This window comes from Vigna umbellata, chromosome 6 (genome assembly GCF_029865625.1).
Source record: "Vigna umbellata cultivar VRB3 chromosome 6, Vumbellata_1.0, whole genome shotgun sequence".
NCBI lineage: Eukaryota > Viridiplantae > Streptophyta > Magnoliopsida > Fabales > Fabaceae > Vigna > Vigna umbellata.
In genome coordinates this window covers 10,326,053-10,353,612 of record NC_142170.1, presented here as the reverse complement: position 1 = coordinate 10,353,612, position 27,560 = coordinate 10,326,053, and the positions used below count along the sequence as shown (strand labels likewise).

General features: G+C 32.3%; 2 protein-coding genes across 5 annotated transcripts; one reads left to right on the top strand and one right to left on the bottom strand.

Moving 5' to 3' along the window:
- The first annotated feature begins 2,266 nt into the window (after nt 1–2,266).
- On the top strand, nt 2,267–4,632 carry DPBF2 (Basic-leucine zipper (bZIP) transcription factor family protein). 3 transcript variants are annotated; one of them, XM_047306570.2, is made up of 5 exons: nt 2,267–2,407; nt 2,800–3,623; nt 3,849–3,920; nt 4,014–4,062; nt 4,291–4,632. In XM_047306570.2, the coding sequence occupies exons 2-5, from the start codon at nt 2,817–2,819 to the stop codon at nt 4,332–4,334; spliced, it is 972 nt and encodes a 323-aa protein (XP_047162526.1). In that variant the 5' UTR covers nt 2,267–2,407; nt 2,800–2,816; the 3' UTR covers nt 4,335–4,632. The 3 variants fall into 3 exon arrangements, with proteins under 3 accessions (XP_047162526.1, XP_087948553.1, XP_087948554.1); XM_088092427.1 differs by having other exon boundaries at nt 2,268–2,407; nt 4,014–4,043; XM_088092428.1 differs by having other exon boundaries at nt 2,278–2,407; nt 2,836–3,623; nt 4,014–4,043.
- A 6,130-nt stretch (nt 4,633–10,762) lies between these two features.
- LOC124832376 (transcription factor TGA9) lies at nt 10,763–17,991 on the bottom strand. 2 transcript variants are annotated; one of them, XM_047306567.2, is made up of 13 exons: nt 17,613–17,991; nt 17,361–17,511; nt 17,113–17,201; nt 16,651–16,727; nt 16,206–16,433; nt 15,156–15,200; nt 14,998–15,057; nt 14,793–14,870; nt 14,663–14,708; nt 13,708–13,982; nt 13,000–13,221; nt 11,386–11,528; nt 10,763–11,180 (listed from the first exon to the last, which is right to left on the bottom strand). In XM_047306567.2, the coding sequence occupies exons 2-13, from the start codon at nt 17,471–17,473 to the stop codon at nt 11,093–11,095; spliced, it is 1,464 nt and encodes a 487-aa protein (XP_047162523.1). In that variant the 5' UTR covers nt 17,474–17,511; nt 17,613–17,991; the 3' UTR covers nt 10,763–11,092. The 2 variants fall into 2 exon arrangements, with proteins under 2 accessions (XP_047162523.1, XP_087948772.1); XM_088092646.1 differs by having other exon boundaries at nt 17,361–17,505.
- Between the last annotated feature and the right edge of the window lie 9,569 nt (nt 17,992–27,560).

The window sequence follows — 27,560 nt, the reverse complement described above, 5'->3', positions numbered from 1 at the left end:
GGAAAATGATGTGTTAAAATATTTGTTATTTTTTCATTCAGTTTATAGTATGTTTCTACAATAATAAATCAATAAGAATTATATGTATTATGTTAAAATGTTATTAGAAAATGTATATGATTTTTTTAAAAGAAAAGACATAACATGAGAGAAAAGACAAAGTTTATGTAGAAGAATATTAGAGTTTGTGATATTATGAAGATTGAATTTTGTAATTAAAATTTGAAAGAGTTACAATGTAAAAGTGTAATAAGGAAGGTGTGAAAAGTAGATTCGAAGATTGGAATAAAGATTGATTGTTGTGGTGGAGGTAATATGTGAGGCACTAAAAAACATAAGAGTTCATAGAGATGAGTGAAGCAGTGGAGTGTGACCACAAATTCGACTCTGTGCTAGTCGTTGTTAGCAGGAAAGTAATCAGAGTTTGTTTTGAGTTTTTCTTCTCCTTTCAATTATTATTATTTTTCTAAAGAAACAAACTTATTTAGTAAGAAGAAAAATAAAAATTGAAAAGCCACTGATGGTCCAAGTTGCAGCAACCTTTTTTACAAAATTAAAATAATATTTTTAACTAAACTATTAACATGTTTTACCTTCATTAAATAAATTAATCTATTTAAATTAGTTTTATGAGATACATAATTTTAAATTTTTTACTTGTCGATCTCCATCCCTACCATTTCTAACATTCCAAATTATTTGATAATGTTAGACATAAAATCTTTGTAGTAAATATGTGTCATTGATTAATTTTTTTTTTCAGTAAGCAGGAATTTTTATTATATAATTCGATAGGGTTAAGTTATATAAAATTAAAAAAGAAATGTAATACAAAAATAAGTTAAGAATTTATAACATTTTGACTTTGTAATTAATATTAAATTTCTTCAAGTAATGTTATTTAATAAAACATTTTCCAACATTATTTAAATAAAGTTTATGAATTGATCTCATTTTATGAACTGGAATACATGACTACTTTTTGAACAAAAGTAGTGCTTGTTAAATATATTTCTTAAATAATGAAAATATGTATTTTTCTTCTCATTTTTTTCTTTATTGTTTTTTTTAAATTGCTTTGTTTTTCATCTGACTTTCCCCTTTCTTTCCATTTTTATAGTAATATTATTTAATGATTGATATATGAATAGAAAAATAATCTAAATCAAATAAGTAAGTAAATAAAAAAATTAAAAAACATTAAGTATATACATTTTTTAAAATTATTATGATTGTATGATGGTACTTTATATTATGCAAAGTAACTTGATAAGAGATATTAATTTTGAATATTTTTTAATTTGTAAGATAAAATGTAATATTTATAAAAGAAACTGTTTGTAATGATCACATTTAACAATTATGATTTCATAAATAGGTAACTATTATAATTACAGTAATTGTAGTAATGAAAGATCCCATCACATAATTATCTCAAAGATCAATGCCACATATCTTTCTGCAACACTATCCATCAAATTTGCATTGATTTTGTAAAAAAAAAAGTGAGTATTCTTATTCTTCAAAAATGAAAATTAATTATTTTTTATTATTAATATTACATAGCAATAATTAGTTTTATGAAGGAATAAATGGTTAACATCATACTTTTAAATAACTCCCACTAGTACCGTAATTTGCACTACAATCTTAGTTCGTGACACTTAAAAAAAAAACTAAAATTAATTTATTTATACTTCTTCAAATGAATACTAGAATTAAAATTAAAAAACAAAATCTCTAGAAATTGGAATTAAAATTTATTGATTTCCTAAAAGAACAAAAATAAGATTTCGTATTTTAGAAAGACAATTTTTTTGTAAAAATTAAAATAAAATCATAATCAACCAGAAAAATTAATTATATTTAAACTCGAACCAAATTGTATGAAAACGAAAAAAGGGTTGGTGCCATGACTTTCCCCGGATTTTAATTTACTATTCCCTGCTAACCAATTGAAAAAGTGAAACCTCATCAAATAATTTTCTCTCTGTAGAAATAATAGTTTTAATTTTTGTTGAAAAATATTGTTGAAATAACATTATTTCATTAATTAATAAACAATAAATAATTATAGTATTATCATTATGCACCGAACAAGAAACAGGACAAGAAACATCGAAGAGGTAGATGCTTTAAAATGAAAAAAAGAACTTATGGTAAGGTGAAAACGGTTGATGTCACAGAACGTGTCAATGATAAAGTAATGCCAGAAACTGAGTGAAACAAATGTTGTTTTAAAATGATACCAATGGCAGTTAAAGCCTTGTCTCTACGCAGTGAAACCATTCCTTCCCTTCCTCTCTTTCACCTTGCTCTTCTTCCTTCTTTATTTCTCGCCTATATTTACTCCCCACATTCTTCTCTATTCTCACAATTCAGTCTCTCCCTTTCTCTTTCTATTCAGGTACACTTTGCTTCAATTTTTCCTCTTCCTTCTGCATCACATCATTTTGCTTCTATTCTTGCCCTTAATCTACTTCTATCATTTCGATCATACCCAGATGCATCATTGCATGTTGCATGCAACTGGTACAGTCCCAGTTCAGCATATCAATTTCATAATCTGAGTTTTCTGATAAAGGATGAGATTTTTCTTTATTTATCTTTTGGGGATCTTAGGGTTAGTTAAAGATTCACCCAGATTTGCTGTTTTCAAGTTAGCTATTGATGCATTTCAATTTTCCAAGAGTTTAAATCTGATAATCCATCCACAACAGACAATTTTTTAATGCATTTGATGTTTTCTGTCATATTTTTTTTACTGGTGATTTCTGAGGCAAGAACTGTTTCTTATAGCCCTTTCATCTGCACTCATGAATTTCCAACAATCAGAGCAAGAGGTGCCACTGCAAGACACGGAAGCATCATTCTATCAACTGAACCAGCAGAGTTCAGAAGTCTCACTCCCCGTTGACGAGGAGGGCAGTGACAAGAACGGAAAGAGCGTAGGGTCCATAAGCATGGTGGATGAATTCATAGCCAGCATTTGGAACACAGATGAATTCCAACTTAACCCTCCTCTACCCGTCTATGATGAAGCTGCAAACAACAACAGCGTTGCACCAGAACCCACCATTCCTCAGCCAGCCTCATTCTCTGTCCCTCCCCCAATTTGCAAGAAAACTACGGATGAAGTTTGGTCTCAGATCCAGAAAAGCCAACCACAACAAAATGAAGATAATAACAGCCTTGCCAGTGATGAAACACTCCAAAAGGATCCCACATTTGGAGAAATGACTTTGGAGGATTTCCTGATAAAAGCTGGGGTTGTTACTGAATCAACACTGTTCACCACTATATTACCTCAGAATCATTTCGCTAACATTCCAACCAATATTCCATTTAATACAAGCTATATATTAATTGGAACTACTGGACCTAATATGCCCTGTGGTAGATTTGAACCGCATCAAATGCTGCCACAGAATAACCACTTTATTGTGAGGAATTTCACTACTACAAATGTTGCTGTGGAGAATAATTGTCAAAACGTAGCAGAATCAAGTGGCAAGGGTAAGAAAAGGATCATTCAAGGTCCTCCCGAAGTGGTAATAGAGAGAAGGCAGCGCAGAATGCTGAAGAATCGAGAATCAGCAGCACGATCTCGTGCAAGAAGACAGGTTTTGTTTTCATCATAACATTCTCTTTGTTATATACATCAGATTCATATTTTTTCTAGTTATTAATCACCTAACATAAAGAGTATGGTACATTTCTCATCTTCCATAAACAGTTTTTTGTTCATTCTGACCATGTCTTTTTAGATATGGTTTGCTAGTTAGCATGCAAAATCTTCTGATGCATTCGAGGTCCTTTCACTTATATGTTAAAATCTTCTGATGCAGGCATATACTGTGGAGCTTGAAGCAGAGCTGAATAATCTGAAAAATGAGAATGAGAACCTTAAGAATATGCTGGTAGGCAATATTGAAATTGAGGGTTCTTATTTTTTTTCCTTTCTTAATTATTTATGTTTTTTGCTGTTTAACATTCATTCACATCTGCAACAGGCTGAAGATGAACGCAAGAGGCTAGAAGTAGTAAGTGATTGCCTCAAATGTAATTACTGTTATATATTCTAAGTTAATGGTCTCAAGCACTTTTAACAATCATTCTAAATCATTATTAATATGATTTTTAAGATAATTATTGTAAATTTTAAAAAGTTGCAATATCTGATAAGCTTGTAATTGAATAACAGTTTTTGAGTTTAGTCTATTTTCTGAATACATATTGCAGGTTTACTGAATTATAATCTCTGTATATAATGATAATATTTTGATGCAGTTAACTCAGAGAAAGGCCCCAACAACGGTTCAAAAGAGGAATGAGAAAAAGAGGAAATTGAACAGGCCTCTGAGTGCATCCTGGTGAAGAAGCTTCAACGGCAGGCATTAGAAGATGAACATGCACATTGTGAGAAAAGGAATAAAGTGTATGTGTTATCTAAGATGCACCTGAACCGTTTATCAAGAGTATAAGAAAATAAGAGTAATGAATATTATCATTATTATGTTGTTTTTGTTTCTTTGAAATATGTACCTGTTGTTTCAATTTTAATTTCCTGGTTTGTAATAGAAGTGTTTGCGAGTACTTTATATTATATTAAGTGTGGTTTATTTTGCAAAATTTGTGTAGCCTTTTGATATTTTTGCAAGTTTAAATTGTTCTAGTAATTTCTTTATCATTAAAATGAGACTATGGAATATAATAAATGATGTATTAAAGGGCTATAAAATTGTAAAAGCACAATTGCAAATTCTCATTTTCAATACCATAGAAATGATTCAATTTTCTTAAAAAAAATAATATATTGTAATAATAAAATGTGTGTCAGACGGTTTAACTTTATCATTATTAAGAAGTTAGATGCAACGTGTCATTATATAATTTTGTTTTCTAATTTATTCTTGGACTGTGTGTCATTGTTTAGAAGTTATTGTATAATTTTGTTTTGTAATTTAGTCTTGGATTGTGTGTCACTATTCAGAAGTTATTATATAATTTTGTTTTCTGATTCAATCTTGGATTATGTGTCATTGTTCAAAAGTTATTACATAATTTTGTTTTCTGATTCAATCTTGGATTATGTGTCACTGTTCAAAAGTTATTACATAATTTTGTTTTTTGATTTCTGATTCAGTCTTGGATTGTGTGTCACTATTCAGAAGTTATTACATAATTTTATTTTTTTATCTTGGATTGTGTGTCACTATTCCGAAGTTATTACATAATTTTGTTTTCTGATTCAGTTTTAGATTGTGTGTCACTGATAAGAAGTTTTATTATATAATTTTGTTTTCTTCTTTATCCTTGGATTGTGTGTCATTATTCCGAAGTTACTACATAATTTTGCTTTCTGATTTAGTCTTAGATTGTGTGTCAGTGTTAAGAAGTTATTACATAATTTTATTTTCTGATTTAGTATTGGACTGTGGGTCACTTTTCAGAAGTTATTACATATTTTGTTTTCTGATTCATTATTTGATTGTGTGTCACTATTCAGAAGTTATTAAATAATTTTATTTTTTGATTTAGTTTTGGATGGTGTATTACTATTCAGAAGTTAGATGTGACCTAACATTAGACATTTTTGTTTTTTGATTTGGTATGTAATATAACATTAGACAATTTTTTTTTATTTAGTTTTGGATTTTTCGTAGTTAGATGACATAGCATTAGACATTGTTTTTATTTAGTGTGATGCAACATTATAAATTTTGTTTTATGATTTAATTTTGGATTATATAATGTTCATTTTATCATTAAATAATTATAGTTTTTGATCAATATTCGATTATATCACTGTTCAAAAGTTAGATATTACATAACATAGACAATTTTTATCTGGCATATGACATAACATTAGACAATTTTTTTTGTTTAGTTTTAGAGTATAGTTTCCTGTTATTATTTTTATTTTTCAATTCACACTATGTATCATTGTTTAGGAATTAAATGTGAATAAATTTGTTCTTTTATTGTCTATGCTTTAAAATAAATTCTACACTATTATTACTTACTAATTTCACTCAGCAGTCTAATATATTTTGTATACTTAAACTTTTGAGCAATCATTTATTCTTTCTATGATGATTAGTTAATTAATTAATTAATAGATATCAATGGTAAAGGATGGATTTGGGAAATAGTTAAACTTTAAATAACTGAAATTTGTCTGAATAATAAATTAAATTGTTAATTGAGTGAAAAAAAGTATATTCAACTTTACTTAGAACTCTTCTGCATGAACGGTGCATGAGTTCGGTTCGTCTACGTTAACCGTTATTTGTTTTTATTCGAATATGCATGTCATTGTTTTTATCGAATATGCATGTGCGATATGCGCCCACAGCCCCAATTCACGCGTAGATATCAGCATGCATGCACGTACAAATTTTACGTATGGTGTAATTCTTTTTTTATATGTTATTTAATTTATAACTTATATATTTCTAAGGAGAGTATCAAGTAATACTTTTACTCCAAGAGAGGGAGAGAGATTACAGAAATGAATTTTGACCATAAAAATATAAAAGAATAAACAATAAATTTATGCAACTTTTAAACATTTAACTATTAAGTAATATTTAACTATAATATATGATAAAAAAAATCATCTCACTTTCTTTCTAACCTTATCTTTATTTTTTATTCAATCACTTCATTTTGAATTAATGGTTCATTATAAATTAAAAATAAATAAATGTAACTTATGGTTTAGGAGTTTCAATTACAGTTGAAAGAAACCCATGTAACTAAATTAATCTAGATAATTAGATTGGGATAAACTAATTGCAGAGATTAATATATTTATTTATTTATATATATGACAGAAACAGAGCAGAGCTCAGGTTCTCTGTATATATATAGCTTATTGGAATAGCTTTGTATCCTGAACAAGGAGTGTTTAGTATTACAAAATGTTAGAAAAAGGGTTTTGTCTAGTTGGAGATAGGTGTTTATCCTTAAAATCTTGTTTTATACTTTAAAACTGATTAAATAGTAATCAAGATTGATTAGAAAGAAATAATTTTGGTGTCCCATAAACTCTGTTTCTTTAACCTTTTCTTTAAATTCAATTCTTCAAGTAAATAAAATCTTGCTTAACTAAGGGGTACATTAACACAAGTTTTTTTCCCTCCATGTATTAATATAATTTATTCTCTTAAATTTTATTCTTACTAAATTTAAACAGAAAATTAAAAAAATAGATATATTAAAAAAATATAATTAGCTTATTTTCTTATAAGGATAAAAATAAAAGGAAAGGTAGTTTTTTTTATTAAAACTGTTGAAAAGAAAAGAAAATATGTGAGTGTATTATGTTTATAAATCACTTCCACTTGTACTTATATACTAAGAGTAAAGCAGGATTGTGCTTGAATAATAAGAATATTTTGTATTTAAGAGAAATTGTGGCAAGTACTATCCTGAACAAATAATGTACAATTTTTTTAATGAAGAATCTGATCTTTGAAATAACAGAAAGATCTACAAGATAACGTTAAAATATTAAAATATAAAAAATAATATTTATCATGAAAAACTAATATATTATGTATAATTGATACACTTAATAATAGTTTTATTATTATTACTGATAATGAATTAATCTTATTTTAATCGTTTTTTTGTGTGGTGTTAAATATATACTTTGAATAAGTGATTTCTATTAAAAAAAATTGAATCATAATTGTCAAATTATATTTATTGATCATTCTCTATGATGAAAATGATTTTTAATTCTAATATATTTTTAATCAATCTAATATTGTCAAATAATAAAAAAATTATGTTTATTTTTATGGAATTTATTTAATTTCTTTTTTCACACCTTACAAGACAGTGATCATCTTTATAATTTTTATTTGTGGGGTGACTAATTAGTTTTTTTCTTTTAGTTGTTATTCATGAATTTTTTTTATAAGTTTATTATAAGCTATAATTTAATATTTTGACAAAAACAAAGTACTCCCATCACAGGGAAAACATGTATTTACTTTATATTTACCTTTTGATTTATTTTACAAATATTTTAGTCCAAAAATTAAGTAAATGTTTCAAAATAGAATATTAAATTAAATTACATATAATTAAACATTTAGACACTAAATTTAAAGGAAAAGTAAGGAATAAAAAATTACAATAAAGTATAATATTCTATTATTTATAGTTAATATTTAATATAGTTTTAAGAATTTTAAAATTTATTACATAGGTATTATTATAAATTATTTGATATTTTTGTTACTCATTTAAGCAATTATATGAAAATTGTATATATATGTTAAAATTTTAAAAATAGCATTAAAATTAATATAAAAAATAAATTTCGTAAAAATATTTTAACAATAATAATAACATCTATCACATGTTCAATTAAAAATATGTCATATTAAAGTGAAAATAAAACTTTATTTTTTTAGGATACATATATGCAAGTAAAAGTTCTTATTCACACTTATATGTAGTGAATTGTATTGTATATTTGAATGAAAGTAGAATTGGTAAGACTCTAATTATAATAATTAAAAAATATATATTTAATGTGATTTATTATTATTTCTATTATTTAGAAAGATTTATTATTTATTAATTATTTAAGAAATTTATTTATTTAGAAATTATATAATATGATTATTATAATATAAATTTAATGAAAATTTTATATATGATGGTTATTTTTTAAATAGATTTTAGGTTTAATAGGTTCGGAAGTCCTTATATTTGTGGGTTCGTTTCAATTGGGTCCTCCAATTTTGAAAGTGATCAATTTGGTCCCTAATTTAACAAAATTGAGTCAATAATACCCTTTCCGTTAAATGTAATGGACGGCGTTAACTTTTTAAACATGTAGCATGTTGAGGCATCCTTTTATTTGCAGGTTGCACAGTTTTATTTGAAGGATGCTTCAACATACCACATGTTTAAAACGTTAATGTCGTCCATTGCATTTAACGGAAAGGATATTATTGACTCAATTTTGTCAAATTAGGGACCAAATTGATCACTTTCAAAATTGGAGGACCCAATTGAAACGAACCCACAAATATAGAGACCTCCGAACCTATTAAACCTAGATTTTATTAAAAGATATAAGATTTATTATGTGTGATTTTCATTATATACAAGAGATTTTTGTTATTAAAAGTATCATCTAAAATCTTTAGAATTTTAAGGATGACCGTGAATCTCACAAATATACATATTAAATGAGTGACTCTTAGGTGAGAGAAAAATATGAGTAAGTAGATTTAAAAGAAAAAGAAGCTTACATATTTTATTCTTATTTTTCTTGTGACTTGTTAATATGTGTTTATTTAGAAATATAAATAAATAAATTCTTATACTTTGATGAAAAGTAATAAATGATAACTCTGTATGTACTAAAAGTGAATTTTATTGGACAAGTTTTCGAGAAGAGTAATGAAAGTGACAATTATATAAAGCTCTCCATGAGTGATGTGAAATGAACCTAATCTTTTAAAGCTCGAAAAATATTACATAATTACTTTATTTTATATATATATATATATATATATATATATATATATATATATATATATATATATATATATATATAAAACTTTTTATTATTATGATAAAACTACATTTAAACTATAAATTAATAACAGATTGAAAACTTATCTTACTACCTACTGCATTTATATTTTAACTATATTTATTTTTAATAAACAGTTATAAATTAAAGTATTTATGTATTGAGGAAGTAGAGCAATCAATGTTGTGTTTTTCTTTATCATTAACAATGAAAATCTAAAGTTTAAGCTGACATTAACATTACCTTCCTGTTACTTTATTATCATACATAAATCTGTAATTACTATTGCCATTAAAGTTAAATATATTATGTATATTATTAATCACCTATAAAATCACTAAAGTTTTAATTAAATCCATTAAAATTTTAGGTAAGTGATGTTTTTTACCAGTTAAAATCCTAGGAAACAATTTCACATGTCAGTTAAACCTTTTAAGAAAAACTTAACTTATAATTAAATAATAATATAATAATAAAATAATATATTGATGGTGATATTGAATTTGTCTGGTTCTTATAGTTTTACAGTGTGTGCTGTAGTGCATTGTGATAAATCTGACATTTATATCTTTTAGAAGAGGAAGTTATTGAAACAATGAATACACCTGTTTAAAATAAATAATGATATTAGTATATCTGCTGTCTGATAGTGAAGGGGACTCATAATAGAGTGTAAGTTACATGCAATTCTCTCTATCACACTCAGACCATGCTTTTACATTTTTCATAAAATCCAAATCTTCTCCTCTATATTCTATCCCTATGATCAGAAGCAAAAAAACAAAAACAACCCTCTTCATTTTTTTCCCTCCTCTTTCTTTCTTTTTCTCTCTTTTGCATTGATAAACTAAACCTAAAATTGCAACCACTTCATACCAATCAAAATAAAGCAATCCTTCTCCCATTTGCAACCACATAAAGAACATAAAAACAACCCTTTTCCTTTTTAGATACCAAATTCTACAATGAACCACCTTAATAAGATAACATCCTCTTTACTCATACCTTTTTTTACCTTTTCATTTTCCACTCAACACTCCACTTCCAACCACAACCACTACCAACATAAATGCAACTCAACACCTCTTCTTTCTTTCTCTCATTTCTCTCCACTTCAATTATATATTTTCTAAACTCATTAATCAAGCTATGTTAGGTATTTATATATAGATATATTAGTGTTACAAAAACAAGTAATACCTAACCAGGCATATATAGAGTTATAATATATTATGGATATTTGATCTACATATATCAATGGCATATGTAAAAATACACATGCCAACATGCACATTCTCATAAACTGCAATTTTTTTTTCTATTTCCCTTTCAGCTAAAGTAGGAGCTTTCTCATCTTGCATGCACATAGAAGCTAAATTTTTACATTTACAATCATAGAAACACTAGGGAGCGTGGAAGATTGAAAAGAAAAATAAATAAACATTTTTTTTAAGACATAAAAGCAGCCCAACCACATATAACAAGCTTCTTAATTTTCGTGCTAATGGATTTTAATTACATCTCTCAGAAACTCGAGAAATGATTCTGAGAATGTTGGACCACTTGCATTTCTGTTGTTGTTTGGCATGAGTTATCATCACCGATCAAGGTCCTGTTTCAGTATTCCAAGAGAAAATTGTTACGAAGTATGTGTAAGAGATATATATAAACTTAATAAATAAATAAATAAAATGACAAAAGCAATTAAAAAAGAAGTATCAGAGACATAAAAACATTAAAGAAAAACAACATCATTCTACTCGGTGAAATTAATTAAAAGGTTGTGTTTCATTGTAAGAGAATTGTGAATAGCTTACTCTCGTGGTCTTGATGCCCAGAGAGAACTAAGGGCTCGAAGACGTCCATAGTATTCTCCAATGACAATGAAGCATCGTGCTGCTTGACGAACTGTGAGTAATCGACATAACTGATGAAGTGTTTGTTGCCTCAAATTATCAGCCTTCAATTCATAAATAAACATCAACCCTTTATGGAGTTAATAATCAAGAAATTAAGAATTAATATGTTTCTAAATTAGAAATAATTGAAAGTCATTATTATATGAGATTACATTCAGTTTTACTCTGCAAGTTACAACAGCACTAAGTTTCTCACCAATAAAACCATTACTAGTATTGGTCTCTAGCAAGAGAAAGTGCTTGTTTCTCTAAAAACTGCAAATACTTTGTTAAGAATAATGGGGAGTGGTATTCTATGTGTGTGTGTGTGTGTGTATATATATATATATATACCTAGTTAAATTCAAATGAAAACATTATGAAATGTTGGCTAGAGTCAAAGAAAGGGGTGCAAATTGGTGAGTTTGGTTAATCAATAAATTTCATTGACAGTCACTAATCATTGAATAAAGTAGTATAATTTGTTTTCTGCTACAACCCTGCAATTTAATAAATTAGAAATCACAGTGACATTGTCCTTTTAAAACGGTAATGATGATAATTCTATCAAGTTTTCTTTTTCAATGTAGCCATCGCTTTCTAAAACCAACTTCTGACTGAGACATTTAAAATGGAAAAACTACATCAGATGCATATAAACCCAATATTTTGATAAAAAGAAGGTTCTAACTCACAAGAAAACGAAAACAATTGGCAAGAAACAAAATACTTAGAGAGACGTGATGACCGAGAAGTTAAGATAATTTAAGTAATATAGCCAGTTATCTGTGTGTGTGTGTGTGTGTGTATATATATATATATATATATATATATATATATATATATATATATATATATATATATATAATTAAGCAAAAAAATCATATAAATGAAAGCAACACATGCAGAAAATAGATGGAAATCGGGGAGGAATTAATTATTCTCAAGTTCAAACAAATAAAGTGATGATCAAAAGAATATTAGCTATGATAAAGAGCACAAATGTGAGGCCTAAAATAAGCAAAAGAAATATATGGACTAGAAAGAAAGTAGCATTTCAACCGTTGCTAACTAATCATGGACTCATTTCTTTATTTATGTAGAAACAGTTAAAAGCGTAATAAAGTGTCATAACTATCCTAGAAATCTTTTCCAAAAGTCAAAAGAAGGTAAAAGATGCCATTGCCCAAGTGCAATTAACATGGTTTCCATTTTCAACTAGCAAGTTTATTAGCCAATAGGCATCTAAACCATAAAAATTAATCAAATTTTGACAAAAACCACAGAAAATCATTAGTTAAACAGAACCTGAATGTCACACATATGTCAGGTCCCCATGAGGCTTTATCTCCACCCCCCAACAAATTTTTGTACTTGAAAAAATACTGAATTCACCCAAGAAGAAAAAAGAGAAACTTGACAAACCAAATCTGTTAAAAAAGAAAACTTGTAACTCATTTTCTAATACATTTCTTTACTGTCTTCTGTGTTACTACTGATTAAAATGTGTATGCAATTTAAAGTTTGTTTTACCTGACGAACAAATCCTTCAAGATTGGCTAGTTTGCTCATGGCAACGACCATTTGTTGCACACCATCAACAACCGGGCCTCCAGCAATGGTGTCCACCAGAGATTGCTGCAACTGTTCAAGGCCCTGAGAGAGTGCTTCTTCTGCTTGCTGTGAGGAATGTCTCAGGCCATACATCCCCATTATCTGTTGCTCAGCTAGTGGCTCCAATTGTTGTATCAGCATCTGACCAAAACAACAACAATAATAACAACAATACAGTATTATCCTATGTGTCGGTCTTGGATACATTACAGTGTTTAACAAATTAAGAATTATAATATTTGATGAGTCATGGTAATGGTAATTAGTAAGATTAGTAATTGTTGGCTGCAAATTTCCCTACGACATTGGAACAGTTATTCACTGCCACAACCACTGACATGGGACAAATTACTAATAACAGTAAAGCAATGCTGTTACCGAAAAAGTTGTTTATCTCGTTCTCCAAAAAACTGATATTCTCAATTTCCAAAATCAAAAGAAAACGACTCACCCTTGAGACTTGGAGTGACCAAATAAATTAGCATGTTCCTTGTCTATACCATTAATTATCTTTACTACATTAAGCAATATATGGATTCCACAAGCTTTGCATTTTGTCATCACTGATATGAATATTGTTTTAATACTGATTTTTTTCTTTATGCAGTGGATGTATAGTGTACTCACCGTGATGAGATCAGAGGGTCTAAAACCACCAATCCAGAGGAAGCAACGTTCAGCTTGGGAAGTCCACATGCCATTGATAAGGTGGAACACATCTGATTTAGCAGCCACACCCTTGAGCCTGAAAATCTCATCATAGTGGGAGAGATATCCATCCACCATCACTCTCATATCACTCTCTGATAAGGGTACTTGCAACCCGTTCCGAAGCTCCCCCATTAGCCTGTGGTCTTCTTCTAACCATCTTCCATATTCCATGTCAAACATTGCGGCTCCCGCTGCATAACAAAACCATATTATTGTTATTTATCATTACTTAATCAATAATTGCTGTGATTGATTATATCAGTATACATATTAAATTGCAATATAATATATATGTGGTGGTGGTTCAAATCTGATTATTACTTTATATTTTATACATATGTTACTTGTTAATAGTGGTACTATATTTTTTACTGTTAAAATGTTGGTTGATTTGGTGACCAGTTGAATGTGACCACTAATGAAACACTCAGCACTATTTTATTTCCTTGCATAGATAAATTGATTAATCATATTATGTAGTGCATTTCCTTTTCATTAGAAAGTGTGATTCTATTTATAATGATTTAAAACTATTATATTGTCTGTTATAAGCTTTTTACTCTAAAACCGTATTATTTTACCTTAAGTCGAAAAGAGCAGTATCAGAATGGAATAATTCTCTTCTCTGAAAAGCCGAAGCGCATAAAGTGGCTTTTATAGTTTATATAATATGTTATGAAAAGGTCGTATGTCTAGACATAGAATATGTTTATCAAATTCAAACATTGGCTTTTGATTTTATTATTCAAACACGAATTATCTAGCCACAGATTCTGGTCAAATGCAGATATTTCAATAGGCCTTTTTATCTTTCTCAGTTTGGAGGATTAGAAAATGGCACTTCATTTCAAATCAACAAGAGAAAACTCACCAGAGCTTACATTGCTTCCAACACCACCACAATCCACGAACAAGCCCTACAAATTAACAACTCAAATAATAATCATTAAAAGTAGAAAAAGTTACATACAAAATAAAATTGTAATACATTACTAGAGAACCTGAGAGCGTGCTCTTTGGAGTTCTTGTTCTATCTGGGTAAGCTTTAATCTACTTGATTCTAGTTGCTGCACATAAGCCTGTTCCATACGCAGAAGAAAAATGCAGTAAACTATGTATCTCTTTTGCAGTTGCCACTTTCTGAGATATTATATATGTTCATTTCTCAACAACTAACTGAGTTTGTGCACAATTTGAAGGACACACCTTTTTCCTGAGACGGCTTTTCCTTGCAGCCTCTCTGTTTTGAGCTAAACGTCTTAGTGTCTGAGGACAACAACAAAATCTTACATTAGATTCTATGTAAAGCCTCATAATGAAAAAATAGTGAGAAAAAGAAAGACTTGAGCAAAGTAGTTACTAACCTTTGCATCAAGTGGTTTCTCTGATGTTGAACCAGTTCCCTTTCTCTGCAAGAGAAAGGATCCAAAAAAGATTATTTAAAAGACATTGATGATTTCAGAAGGGGAAGAAATGAAAATGGTGAGATGCAGAGAAATGTTAATATGCTCAACACAGTGTAGAACTCAGGACTACAAGCCAGAAAATGTGATCATATTAGTAACCAAATAAACGAGGTAGAAAAAGAAGAAACTGTTACATATTACTCAACTTCATCCCATCTATCTGAGTTTTAGCAAAAAGAAAGTGCTAAACTCTTAATCCAAAACAAAACATGACATATTAGAGTGCTCACTCTGGGAAGCATTTCTGAATCCTGAGGCCCCTTGGGCCATTTCTCTAGAGTCATGCAATCATCAATATGATATGGGTAGCAAAAAGCATCGTTACCATCCATTGTTTTGGTGTAAACTTTGGTTTAGATTTCGAACTCCAAATTTGACTATGGATAAGAACCCGAGTTTTCTCTATATTGAGCCAAGTGAGGGGGTCACTTTAATGAGAAACGTTGATAAGTACTGAAAAGATTCTCAATTTGTTTTTTGTTCGTACTTTGTCCACATCCTTCTCAGTATATCTCTATCATATTTCATGTCAGACATTCATCAGAAAATCGTTCAGGAATCAGGAAAACTCTGTGTTCTTTTGATTTTCTGAAAGCTGTTGGGATCTGTGCCTTCTCTGTGAAGATACAAGAGAGAGAGGGAGAGAGAGGAAGAGGAGGGACAGATCAAAACAGTAAAAATAGCATTTAAAAGGCCAACTTTCCCCGAGTTTTGGGGATATGGAAAGAGAGAACTGAGAGATTAACAGTGAAAAACAGTGGTTTAATGACCTTTGTTGAGGTGTAGACCCTATGGAGAGACCAACTGGAGTTTAGTCTCCTGGAAAGACTACTTTATAGCACGGTGAATTAAGATTCAGATAAAAGTGATCATATTTAGTAAATGATGGTATTTTCAACAAAATTAAGTTTGAGACAAAAAAGAAAAGAGACCCTGAATGAGAGAGACCTTTTCTTGTGATTTGGCTGCTGATTGATTCTGTGAAGAGGCTGTTCTTGCGGCATCACTTGCCATATCCTGTTGAAGCTGCTGCCTGTGCTGCAGATGCTGCTGATCAAAAGCCTGGTGATCTGAAGAAGATGCCTTTTTACTCATGGGAGATTCTGCCTCGAAGGGGGGCTCAGTTTTGCTGGAAAGACCTGAATCAGTGCTTTCCCCTCCTGACTTTGAACCACCCTGTATGTGGAAAGCCACCAAATTTCTTTTGATTCAGATATTTGATATCAGAGACGGTCTAGAAGAAATAATATCAAATCACAAGGCTGAGGATTTGGAGAATATCATTTTCACAATAAAAGGAATATAAAATATTGAGATTTCTTGAACTTGTAAGCACAAGTAATTAAGCATGTTTAAATAAATGGTCAAAGATGGAGAAGTAGGAGACTGGTACTCTTGGGGTTTGTTGGAATCTCATTGGCCATGAAGGGAACATTTCCAGTGTAGCTGCAGGTCTGGCTGTGAATAAAGCTGCAAGAATCACAAAAGCAAAATCTCAAGAGGATCACCAAACCGAAGGGGTTGAAGATTACCAAAATAAAGACCAGAGGACTTTCAATTATAACAACAAAAAAAGGCAGAGGAACCTAATCCAACTTTTCATCAGTTATGGAGTCAGTAAATCATGCAAAGAGGTCAGTTTCTAAGATTGTAACCCCACGCCATCCAAGTCTATTGTCTCAGAATCATTATTGTATCGGAAATGGTAACCCCCCACTGCGCATTCTTTAGACATATTCAAACTTCTTATCCTTCACCCCTCCACCACCTCTTTTTTCTCCATGCTTTTGGAAAGAGTTGGTTATGCTTATCAAACGTCAGAGAAAAAGCACAACTGATGAAAACGGAAACATACATGCTTTGTCATCATCATTTCTACCCTTGACTCCATGCAGAACAATTGCTTCCTCCAGCTCCCCAAAATCAAAAGCAGATCCTTGATTGCTAAGAAACAAAACAAAACAGAACAAAAAAACTTTCAAATCAAACAAACCAATCATATCTGTAAAATGAATTGAACAATGAATCACCATAAATATATTATTCCTTAAGAATTCAGCTATGCCTGAAAACTCAAAGGATGGTGATATTATTGAAGAATACATTAAGCTTGATACTGGATTAGTGTTTATTCCATGAAGCACTCCATAAGGGATGTGGTGACTTGAAGGTCCCGACTCAGACAAACCGAGTTCTCCTATTCTGTGGCTCGCCATGCAAACTTTTCTCAGATCATTGTCATCTTCCTCTGAAGCTGAAACATTGTCGTGATTAAAATTGAATTTACATGAAAAGAAAGGCGGTGTTGCTCTGACATGAATACATATGGTGTCATGTGCTGTGTTTAGTGTTTACCTTAGCTCTGTATGTGTATGTTTTGGATAAAAAAGAGTGTAAATTGAGAAGGTGGTAGAGCATGGAAAGATCAAGGCTTTCTTGTCAAAATAATATCTAATCTATGTGTTGTAAGTTGGCACAAGAGGGTCCAGTCTTTTTCTCAGATATGATCCTCTTTGCAACTTTTTATCTTTCATGGGGTGTCTCTATCTCTTTCTTTTCTCCTTCTCAATGAAGAAACCTGATTGATTAGTCTGTTTGGCTTGCTTTATGGCTGTCCCTGGTTGAAAACATTTGAGATTGAGAAACTCATTCTGTGGTACCCAATATGTTGTCCAAGCAAACTTGTCTCATGCTCTCTTTAGAGTTTGGACTTGTGGGGCTTCAAAGGTGGCTCAACCAGAAAATTTGAATAAAACCAAAAAAAAAGTAATAAACTTGAAAAGGTGGGGTCTGCTGCAGGAACCCACTAGATCACTGACTCCTACTCCACTCCCTCTCTCTCTCTTCTAACCGACTGTGTTTTCTTATTGGTTCAATTCTGTCTCAATGTACTTAAAACAAATAAGGACTCATGTATTTTTTTCATCCGAGATATGAGCACACGATAAATTCATCGAATTCAGAGTATTAGACCAAGTTCAACACAGCAAATTCATTGAACTCATGCATGAGATCAAGTTTTCACTTTCTTTTCACTTTCTTTTTAACTCATGCATGGGGGGCCAAAATTAAAAGCCAAAGGTGTGTTTTTACTTTCTTTTTAACTGTTGGAGTCACTTATTTTAGTCCTACAATTAAAATGAACAAGAATACTGTGCTCATACCAATTCAACCAAAACATTAGAATAATAGTCCACAACCTTAACCACTTTGTGTATTTAATCCAAGTTCTGTCATGGATTTGTTTGGTGTTATCCCCTTTGTTGAGGGGTCAACATCCATTCCCTGTCATCACCTAAACCATGCCACGTTAAGATTCTTTTCTACTTATAGTTATAGAAATCTGTTTCCAGAACAAAATTGTGCAAAGGGTAATCTCAAATTACTAACACCTTGATTTCATCATAATTTGTTAATCAGTACAACATTAAACCCATCACTCCAACCTAATTTGTATTTGACCATCCTTCCTAACTCTCAGACCTTGTATGGTAAGTTTAACTGCTAATCTTTCAAAATTCTAACTACCCTAGAGATAGAGAGAGGTTATGACATAGACTGCTGATATAAACTAAAAGGTACATAGCAAGGCAAAAGAGGATTATTTCCACAGATTCTAATTCTATATCGTAAAAAGTTTGAGACCAACATTATTGAACACATAAATATGTATATATATATATATATATATATATATATATATATATATGGAGATAAAGAAAGGACAGACAGAAAGAGAGAGATGAAGGAGACTTTTAGGTAATGGACCCATGATCTATAATATATATCATAAAAGAGGTAAGAGCAATATTTTTAAATTGTGTTCATCTAACACCTTTTGCAGATAATATGTCTCCTACCAATTATTCTTTTATGATGCCAAATTGTCAATGATTGGTCTTAAAAAAGTGGTTTGCCCCAAAATATAAACTCTCCTGGTTAGGTATTTCAAAGCATACAAACCTTTCTTCCCACACAAATCTGTCATTAGATTGGGAAGATTTTAGATAATAGATATTGCAAGAGTCTTTCATTACCTTGAGCCGTAATTTTTTGAGCTCTCCTGTCAAGAAAGGTGATTGGTCTGGATCAAATCATAAAATTTAATTATTCTTTTGTTGATTATGTTTCAACTATTGTGTTGAGTCATGGTTTGTCGGCTAAGCAAATTGCAACTGAAAGTTGCTTTTGGTAATATTTTGTTTATAGTATTTTTGGGTTACAGTCTCAGTCTAAATCTGCATCGATACCAACTTTGAACATGTCTACCATTGCCTTTCATTCTTTATAGGTGAATGATCATTGGCAGAACAAACTTATGTACGAGTTGACAGGGGACTAATAATCCACCATATATGCCAAGAAAAATCAAGGGTGTCAATGATTAGCAATGGACCCATAGGTCAAGAATAGAAATTTTTATTGAGAACTGTACTTTATCATTAATGGTATCTGCAAAATGCACTTACTCAAACATGGAAAGATGCATAAAAGATAGTGTTAATGATGCAATTTTAGTTTATTAGTCCAATTAGTCATTTAGATTACTGATGAGTTAAATGGTGACAGTTGATTTTTTATATTAAAAAGGCAATGACATCTTTTGGCTTTGGATTCCTAGAACACATTTAGTGGAAAATCTAAGTGGCTTAAAAGGATCTAAATTGATTTAGTTGGTTATTAATTGTATAATTTTCTATATGGTAATGTAAGTATGCAACTGAGGTTAAATCATTTAAGCTTGTTTGTTATACAAGTATGTTATTAGTTATGAATTTCATTAACTAATTAATATCTTATTATCAGAAGATAACAACAATTTTCAAATTGCTATCTTAACTGTCAAAATTAAAATACTTTGTTCCAATTTGTGGACTTTGAAAACAATGTAAGCCTTTATAACTTCATTCATCCTCGTGTCTAATATGTATGAAACGTATTCATAATCTTTTTGACTTGGTTTATCTCTTCTATTTCTTTTCTCACATAAGCTCATTAGTAATGATATGACATCTTCATACTTAATATATTTTTTATTGCATTATATTACCTTTTATCTCTAAATAGAATACTATTATGACAATCACTGCATCCTATAATTTTCTTCTTACACGTTATCACTTTTCCTATCACTTTAGGAATTTAGTTTTCAGAATACAATAAACACTTATGGGAAAAAAATTAAAAATCAATCACCCCTCCTTTTACGCAAAACATTTTCCGGAATGTTTCGATGGGGTGAGGGGTGAAATTTGATAGGGTGCAGGAAGCTTTAGCCTACAATTGGTCAGTCCAAAATGCTGAATCGAAGGCCCATTACTGTTTTTTCATTCTTAAAATGTTTATTTCAGCTGGGAATCCAAATTATTGTCCATAAATAAGCTTCTGGCTCATTACTCTCATTTGCGTGTGTCCGCTAATGGTTAACTATCACACCTTATACAACATAAATTTACAAGTTGTGGCAAATTTATAAGATGAAAATGAAAGATAAAAGGATAAATGATAACTACATCAATACAAGGTATTATGCATATAGTTACGTGAGCATGGCATTTATGTTTAACGAAATCAGAGGACTATTATAAACAACCAATATTTCTTCAGTAACTTTATTCACGGTGCTATGCTAGCGAGTAAAGAAGTGGTAGGTGTGCGTTTTTTTTTTTTTGTGGCCAAATAATTTTTTTCGTTTGTGCCATTATGAGTGACGTTTAAAATGAGTTAAAAATATCATCAATGTCTTAATCTTTTTAACTAAGCGTCAAAATTGACAGATGACCAATTTTTGACAAGATCAGTAACTAATAACCCTCTAGCCGTTATAGTAGTTGGCTTGTCACGATAAAATGAAATCATCTTTTTACATAACCTATCGTAATTAATCTTTTGTAGGCAAATACAGAAGAATTATAGGTTCCAAGACTTTAAAAACTTAAATCAAGTGATGACATTGTTTGGTACCATTGCCCTTTTAAAGTGGTAAGGACTTACAATCGTGGAGTCGATACTATAATTACATTCTTATCAAATTAAATTAAAATTTTCTTTTAACAAAACAATATATTTAATAAAAAAAATAAAAAAAAAAGTTAAACACCCCTTAAAAACACATACTGTGTTTCCATCCTAATTCATAGAGGTCAAAACTCATAAAGCTCAATATTTTAACCCAATCTATGTTGATTCGCTTTAAAATGAATGAGTATGTATTGACACGATATATATATATATATATATATATATATATATATATATATATATATATATATATATATATATATATATATATATATATAAAATTTTAAAATTGATCAAAACTGTAATATCCAAGATTAATAAAAATAATAATGAATAGATACCGAAAGTATAGATCTAAAAGAAATTCCCACCCACGTCATTCACCTCTCTTAGAATAATAAAAAGAAATCAATATATCAAACATCCAATATACAATAAACTATTAAAAAATATTTTTACATGAAAGTTTTATGAACATTCCAATACTAATTAATTACTTAACAAAAATATAAAATAAAACAAAACTAAAATGGCTAATTAACCTGCGTAATTCCCGAGAGTTCAACAGATTGAGCCATGAACCATCAAGCCCATATGTATATTGGCAAGCCTAACAGTTCCATTTATATTATTTTGAATACTGTGACAATCTGCAACTATAGAGACAGTTTCATCCAGTTGTAAATGAAATTAAATACGTCGTAATATCAGATTTGATACGAAGAAAGGTGGTTTATATCATGAAATGATGAAATATTGAAACTATAGATGTTACTCAATTTCCTGAAAATTTAAAAATTATTAAGTCTGTTATTTGCGTTAGGTTTGCCAGACTAAGTTCCAGTTGATCACCTTATCTAGCACGCCAGGTGTGACTCCAATTGATAAGCATCAAGAACATTTAATTGGAAGGGTTACAAATTGATAACATACATATTCATGCACACAGGAGACTATAATAAAATAAAAAAAAGTGACCAAATAAGAATTTCAAATGTTTATATATACACCGGTAAGTGAAATTGTGCAGGTTATACTCAAATATACAAAACGAAATTTAATTACAAACTAGTTTCGTGAGTATAATGCAGAAACAAATATAACAAGATTTGTGAACTTCAAAACACGTCTCAAGAAAATCTTTGCTTACGATTGCGAAACGAAACGTCGCATTACTCTGTCTCCCTTCTGTACTCGTCTGCATTCCCGTCCTACACTCTCCGACGGCAAAGAAAAATGAAAAACCGATTAATTAGCAAAGAAATTGCATCTCAATGAATCAGAGTTCGGACTATAAAGGTTATACATCTATAATTAGAGTAAATTGGTTTAATTTAATTCAATCGGTGAAATAAAGCATCGTTATATGAAAAAATAAGCGTAAACAAACAGTAGAAATGCACAAAACATCAAAACAAAAAACACCGACAAATAAAAGAGACGGTAAAAAAATATAGTGGGGAATAATGATTTTGGAGAGCCCGCGCGACCATCACAGCCCCAAAGCAATGCTAAGCAGTGCAGAGAGGGGGCTCCGACCGCGGGCAGTCTTCATTGCAAGGTTCCAACTGCGAAATGCATTCAATCTTTCGTGGAGGCGGATCGGGGGGCAGAGCCGCCAAGAACGGAGGCTCCGCCGTCACCGTCACAACCGCAAGTGAAAGAATCGGAAATGCATCCCCGTGCAGTGGCTTCCACTGCTCAGATAAGATCAAGTAGTGTTGAGCTCTGTTTAGGGTTTGTTCTCTGTTTAAATAGTACCAATTCCTCTTTCTCATATTCCCAAAATACCCCATTGTAAAATCAACCCATTCGCATTCTCTCCAAATTACAAAAAATACGAACTCATTATTATTTAGTTTATTTTTTATCAATATTTAAATTTAGTTTATATAATTTGCCTAATATTAACTTTATAATTTAATGCAGGTTAATAGAAAAGTAATGCTACATTCATATGATGTATAACACCCAAGTTTGTCTTTCAAAAAGTACAAAAACTATAAATATTTAGAAAAAAATTTATTATTGTTTGTAAATGATTAAATATAATCATTTTAAAAAAAAGTATATCCTAAAATTATTTTCTAAAACTTAAAACATAAAGCAGATGATAATATCACGTGATAATTATAATAAGTTATTCTCGTTTTCTATTTTATTGCAAACAATTAAAGATGATATTACATTCTTTATTTTTCTCATAAATTGTTTTAACAGCGAACGCAATATTAAAATTTGTGTACATATTAGTCAAACACTACTACTAAAATTTAAATATCCAATTCCTACAACTTAAGTTGACTCTGTTCCCATCGACTTCAATGAAACATGTAACACTGATTTTTAAAATTAGTTATATACAAGTAAAAAAATAAAAAATAAAAACTTTTACAAAAAAAAATATAAACTAATCTTAATTTTTATTTATTTTTTCTAGAAAAGTCTTTATGAAAATCTTATGGTACTCGAATGGAAATGTAAGACAACGGCGTGATTACATTATATACTTCCCTCTAATTAAGTTATTACCAAAGTGAATTCCCGGTATATCTCTCTAATCTAAGCAACTGGTTCATATGAACTGAAATTACATTATGAAACACTACCTATGTGTTGTAAGATAAAAAGAAATCACAGAAATCATGGAGCAGTATTTACACAGGTAAAAAAACAAAACTCTCATCAGCACACACATTATGATGAAAGCAATTATGTTAGGTATTCAAGATGAAATCCCTAACGAGCTCTCTAACTCTCACTTACTTACACCAACACGGAGCAAAATAGAATGAGAAAGAATGGAATTGCATTCACACCAACAAATCAAGAATACAATGTTCCCAGGAGCTTAACCTCCTTCACCTGGTCCTTAGACCGGTCAACTACATACAAGTCACTAACTAACTTTCAGAAACAAATACAGGGTCCTTATATAGACCCTGTTCCCGCCCTCTTAACTGTTATTCTGTTAGATAACAGTTAGGTATTATTCCTCACCCTTCTCCTCTCATAAACCCTCCAAGGCCTAACATTACTCCCCCCTTGAAAATCAACCTTGTCCCCAAGGTTGAATTCTGGGAACTGTTCTTGCATCATCACCCGATCTTCCCAAGTGGCGCTTTCCTCCCCATTGTTTTGCCATTCAATGAGTAATTGCTCTCTTTGGTCCCCTCCTTGCTGCTGGACCCTTCTATCTAACACTCTGCTAGGCAAACAGGTTGGGCCACTTTCCTGCAGATCTTTTGGCAGCTCCTTCTCTACCTGCTTCGTTCCAATAGCTAACTTCAACTGGGACGCATGGAAAACTGGATGAATCCTTGCGTTCTCAGGTAACTGCAACTTGAATGCTACTTCCCCTATCTGCTGAATCACCTTAAACGGTCCATAATACCTAGCTGCTAATTTCGGGTGCAACCTCACAGGCATCGTAACTTGTCGGTGCGGTCTGATTTTGAGAAATACCCAGTCATCCACCTTAATCGTAACTGGCTTCCTCCCTCGGTTAGCTTGTTTGACCATCGCATCCTGAGCCCTTGCCAAATGGAAACGAAGTTGCTGCAGTGCCTCATCACGCGTCTGCAATTCCTGGGCTACAGCTTCTACCATCGTTTCTCCCGGTACAAACCTGGTCAAAGTAGGGGGTGATCTTCCATAGACAACTTCAAAAGGGGTACTCTTCGCTGCTCCCTGATAGCTGGTATTATACCAGTATTCGGCCCAAGGGAGAATCATGTTCCAGCTTTTAGGCTGTTCAGAGCAAAAACATCTGAGATACCCTTCTAAAATTCTGTTGAGCACTTCCGTTTGTCCATCAGTCTCTGGATGGTAGGAGGTGCTCATCTGAAGCTGAGTACCCTGTAACTTGAATAATTCCCTCCAAAACAAACTGAGAAAGAGTGGGTCTCGGTCACTGACTATAGTTTTGGGTATCCCGTGCAACTTCACAATCTCCTTTACAAACGCTTCAGCCACTGTCTTTGCGGTATAAGGATGTTTGAGAGGAATGAAATGTGCGTACTTGCTCAGACGATCCACAACTACAAGTATCGCGTCGTACCCCTTGGATTTCGGCAACCTTACTATGAAATCCATGCTGATATCTTCCCACACAGCCTGGGGTATTGGTAGGGGTTGCAACAATCCTTGGGGAGAGGCTGCTAAATATTTGTGTTGCTGACATACCAGGCACTGAGTTACAAATTCTGTTACAGCCTTCTTCATTCCGATCCAGTACAAGGACTGTGCGATCCGGCGGTAGGTGCGGTATACTCCCGAATGACCTCCCGTCGGTGTAGTATGATGCTCAACCAGCAGCTTCGGAATCCAACTTGACTTGGCTGAGAGAACCAGTCTCCCCTTGTAATGCAGCCTCCCATTCTCCATCGTGAATGCTGGATGTTTGTCAGGATCTTGGTTTAGGGCGGTTATAATTTTTCTAAGCTCTTCATCCTCATCAACTTCCTTTACCACTTCCTGGAAGTCTTTCCAGTATGGTCTTACTACCATATTCAGCTCCTTCTCCCTTCCTGGAATACCCTCCTCGGTTTCCTCCTCCGATTCATCTCTTTCCTTTCTAGATAAAGCGTCAGCCACCTTATTAGTTTGCCCCGTCTTGTAAACGATTTCGAAATCGTAGCCCAGTAGCTTGGCTATCCAGTGTTGTTGAGCTGGGGTGGTTATTCTCTGTTCCAGCAAAAACCGCAAGCTTTTCTGATCAGTGTGCACTACGAATTTCTGACCCATCAGATAGGGCCGCCAGTGCTGAACCGCCAACGCCACCGCCATGAGCTCCTTCTCGTAGATCGACTTCCCCAACGTCCCCTCCGACAACGCCTTACTAAAGTAAGCTATGGGTCTTTTTCTCTGTGTCAATACAGCCCCGATACCCACCCCCGAGGCGTCACACTCCACTTGAAACTGTCGTGTGAAATCTGGTAGCGCAAGCACTGGGGCCGTCGTCACCGCCTCCTTTAATCGACCCATTGCTCCTCTAGCAGCTTCAGTCCAGACAAAGCTCCCCCTTTTTAGCATCTCCGTTAATGGTCGCGCTATCTTGCCGTAATCTCGGACGAATCTCCGGTAATACCCGGTGAGTCCCAAAAATCCCCTCAGCGCTTTTATCGTTCTCGGTTCTTCCCAGGCTAGAACCGCCTCCACTTTCTCCTTGTCCATTTCGACACCTCCCCCTGTTATTACATGGCCCAAATATCTTATCGATGTTCTTCCAAACTCACTCTTCTTTCGGTTGACAACCCATTGCTGTTCCTGTAGTCGCCCCATCACGAGATTCACCTGCTGCATATGCTCAGTCCAAGTCGGACTGTACACGAGTATATCGTCAAAAAAGACGAGAACGAACTTCCGCAGGTAGGGTCGGAACAGCTCGTTCATGGCACTTTGGAAGGTGGCCGGAGCATTTGTGAGGCCGAAGGGCATCACCAGGAATTCGTAGTGGCCCAAGTGCGTTCTGAACGCTGTTTTCGGAACATCCTCTTCTTCCATCCTTATTTGATGGTACCCGGATTTGAGGTCCATTTTCGAAAAATACGTCGCTCCCCCTAGTTCATCCAGAAGCTCTTCAATCACCGGGATGGGAAACTTGTTTGGAACAGTCACCCTGTTGAGAGCCCGGTAGTCGATGCAAAATCTCCAACTTCCGTCCTTCTTCTTAACGAGGATCACCGGACTGGAGAATGGACTTATACTGGGTTGGATAACCCCTGCATGTAACATCTCCGCCACCTGTCGCTCGATCTCCGATTTCATGACATGTGGGTAACGATAAGGGTGCACATTTACAGGATCGGCCCCTTCTTTTAAAACAATTTGATGTTTCGCCATTTTATTAGGTGGCAGTCCTGGAAATTCCTGGAATACCCCCGCATACTGTTCCAAAAGTTTCTTCATATCCTCCTTTTGTTCTCTCGTCAACTCACTTTCTTCCTCAGTCTCCCAACTTGCCTCTTTGCCCTCCAGACTCCAAACCAACGCACACGACTCTACCTCGCTAAGTTTCAGCAGTTGTTCGGGTTCTATCACCCTCCTCTCCAACCTCAGGTCTCCGGTTATGGTGCGTTTCTGCTCCCCTTGCCAGAACGACATGGTGGATTTTCCCCAGTCTACCGTGATCTCACCCAACTTAGCCAACCACTCCACTCCGAGAATCATGTCTACGCCCCCCAGTTCGAACAAATAAAATCTCTCCATGATCTCGACGTCCCCCATGCAAACCACCACTCTCGGACAACACCCCCGCGTCTTCTTTCGTTGACCATCCCC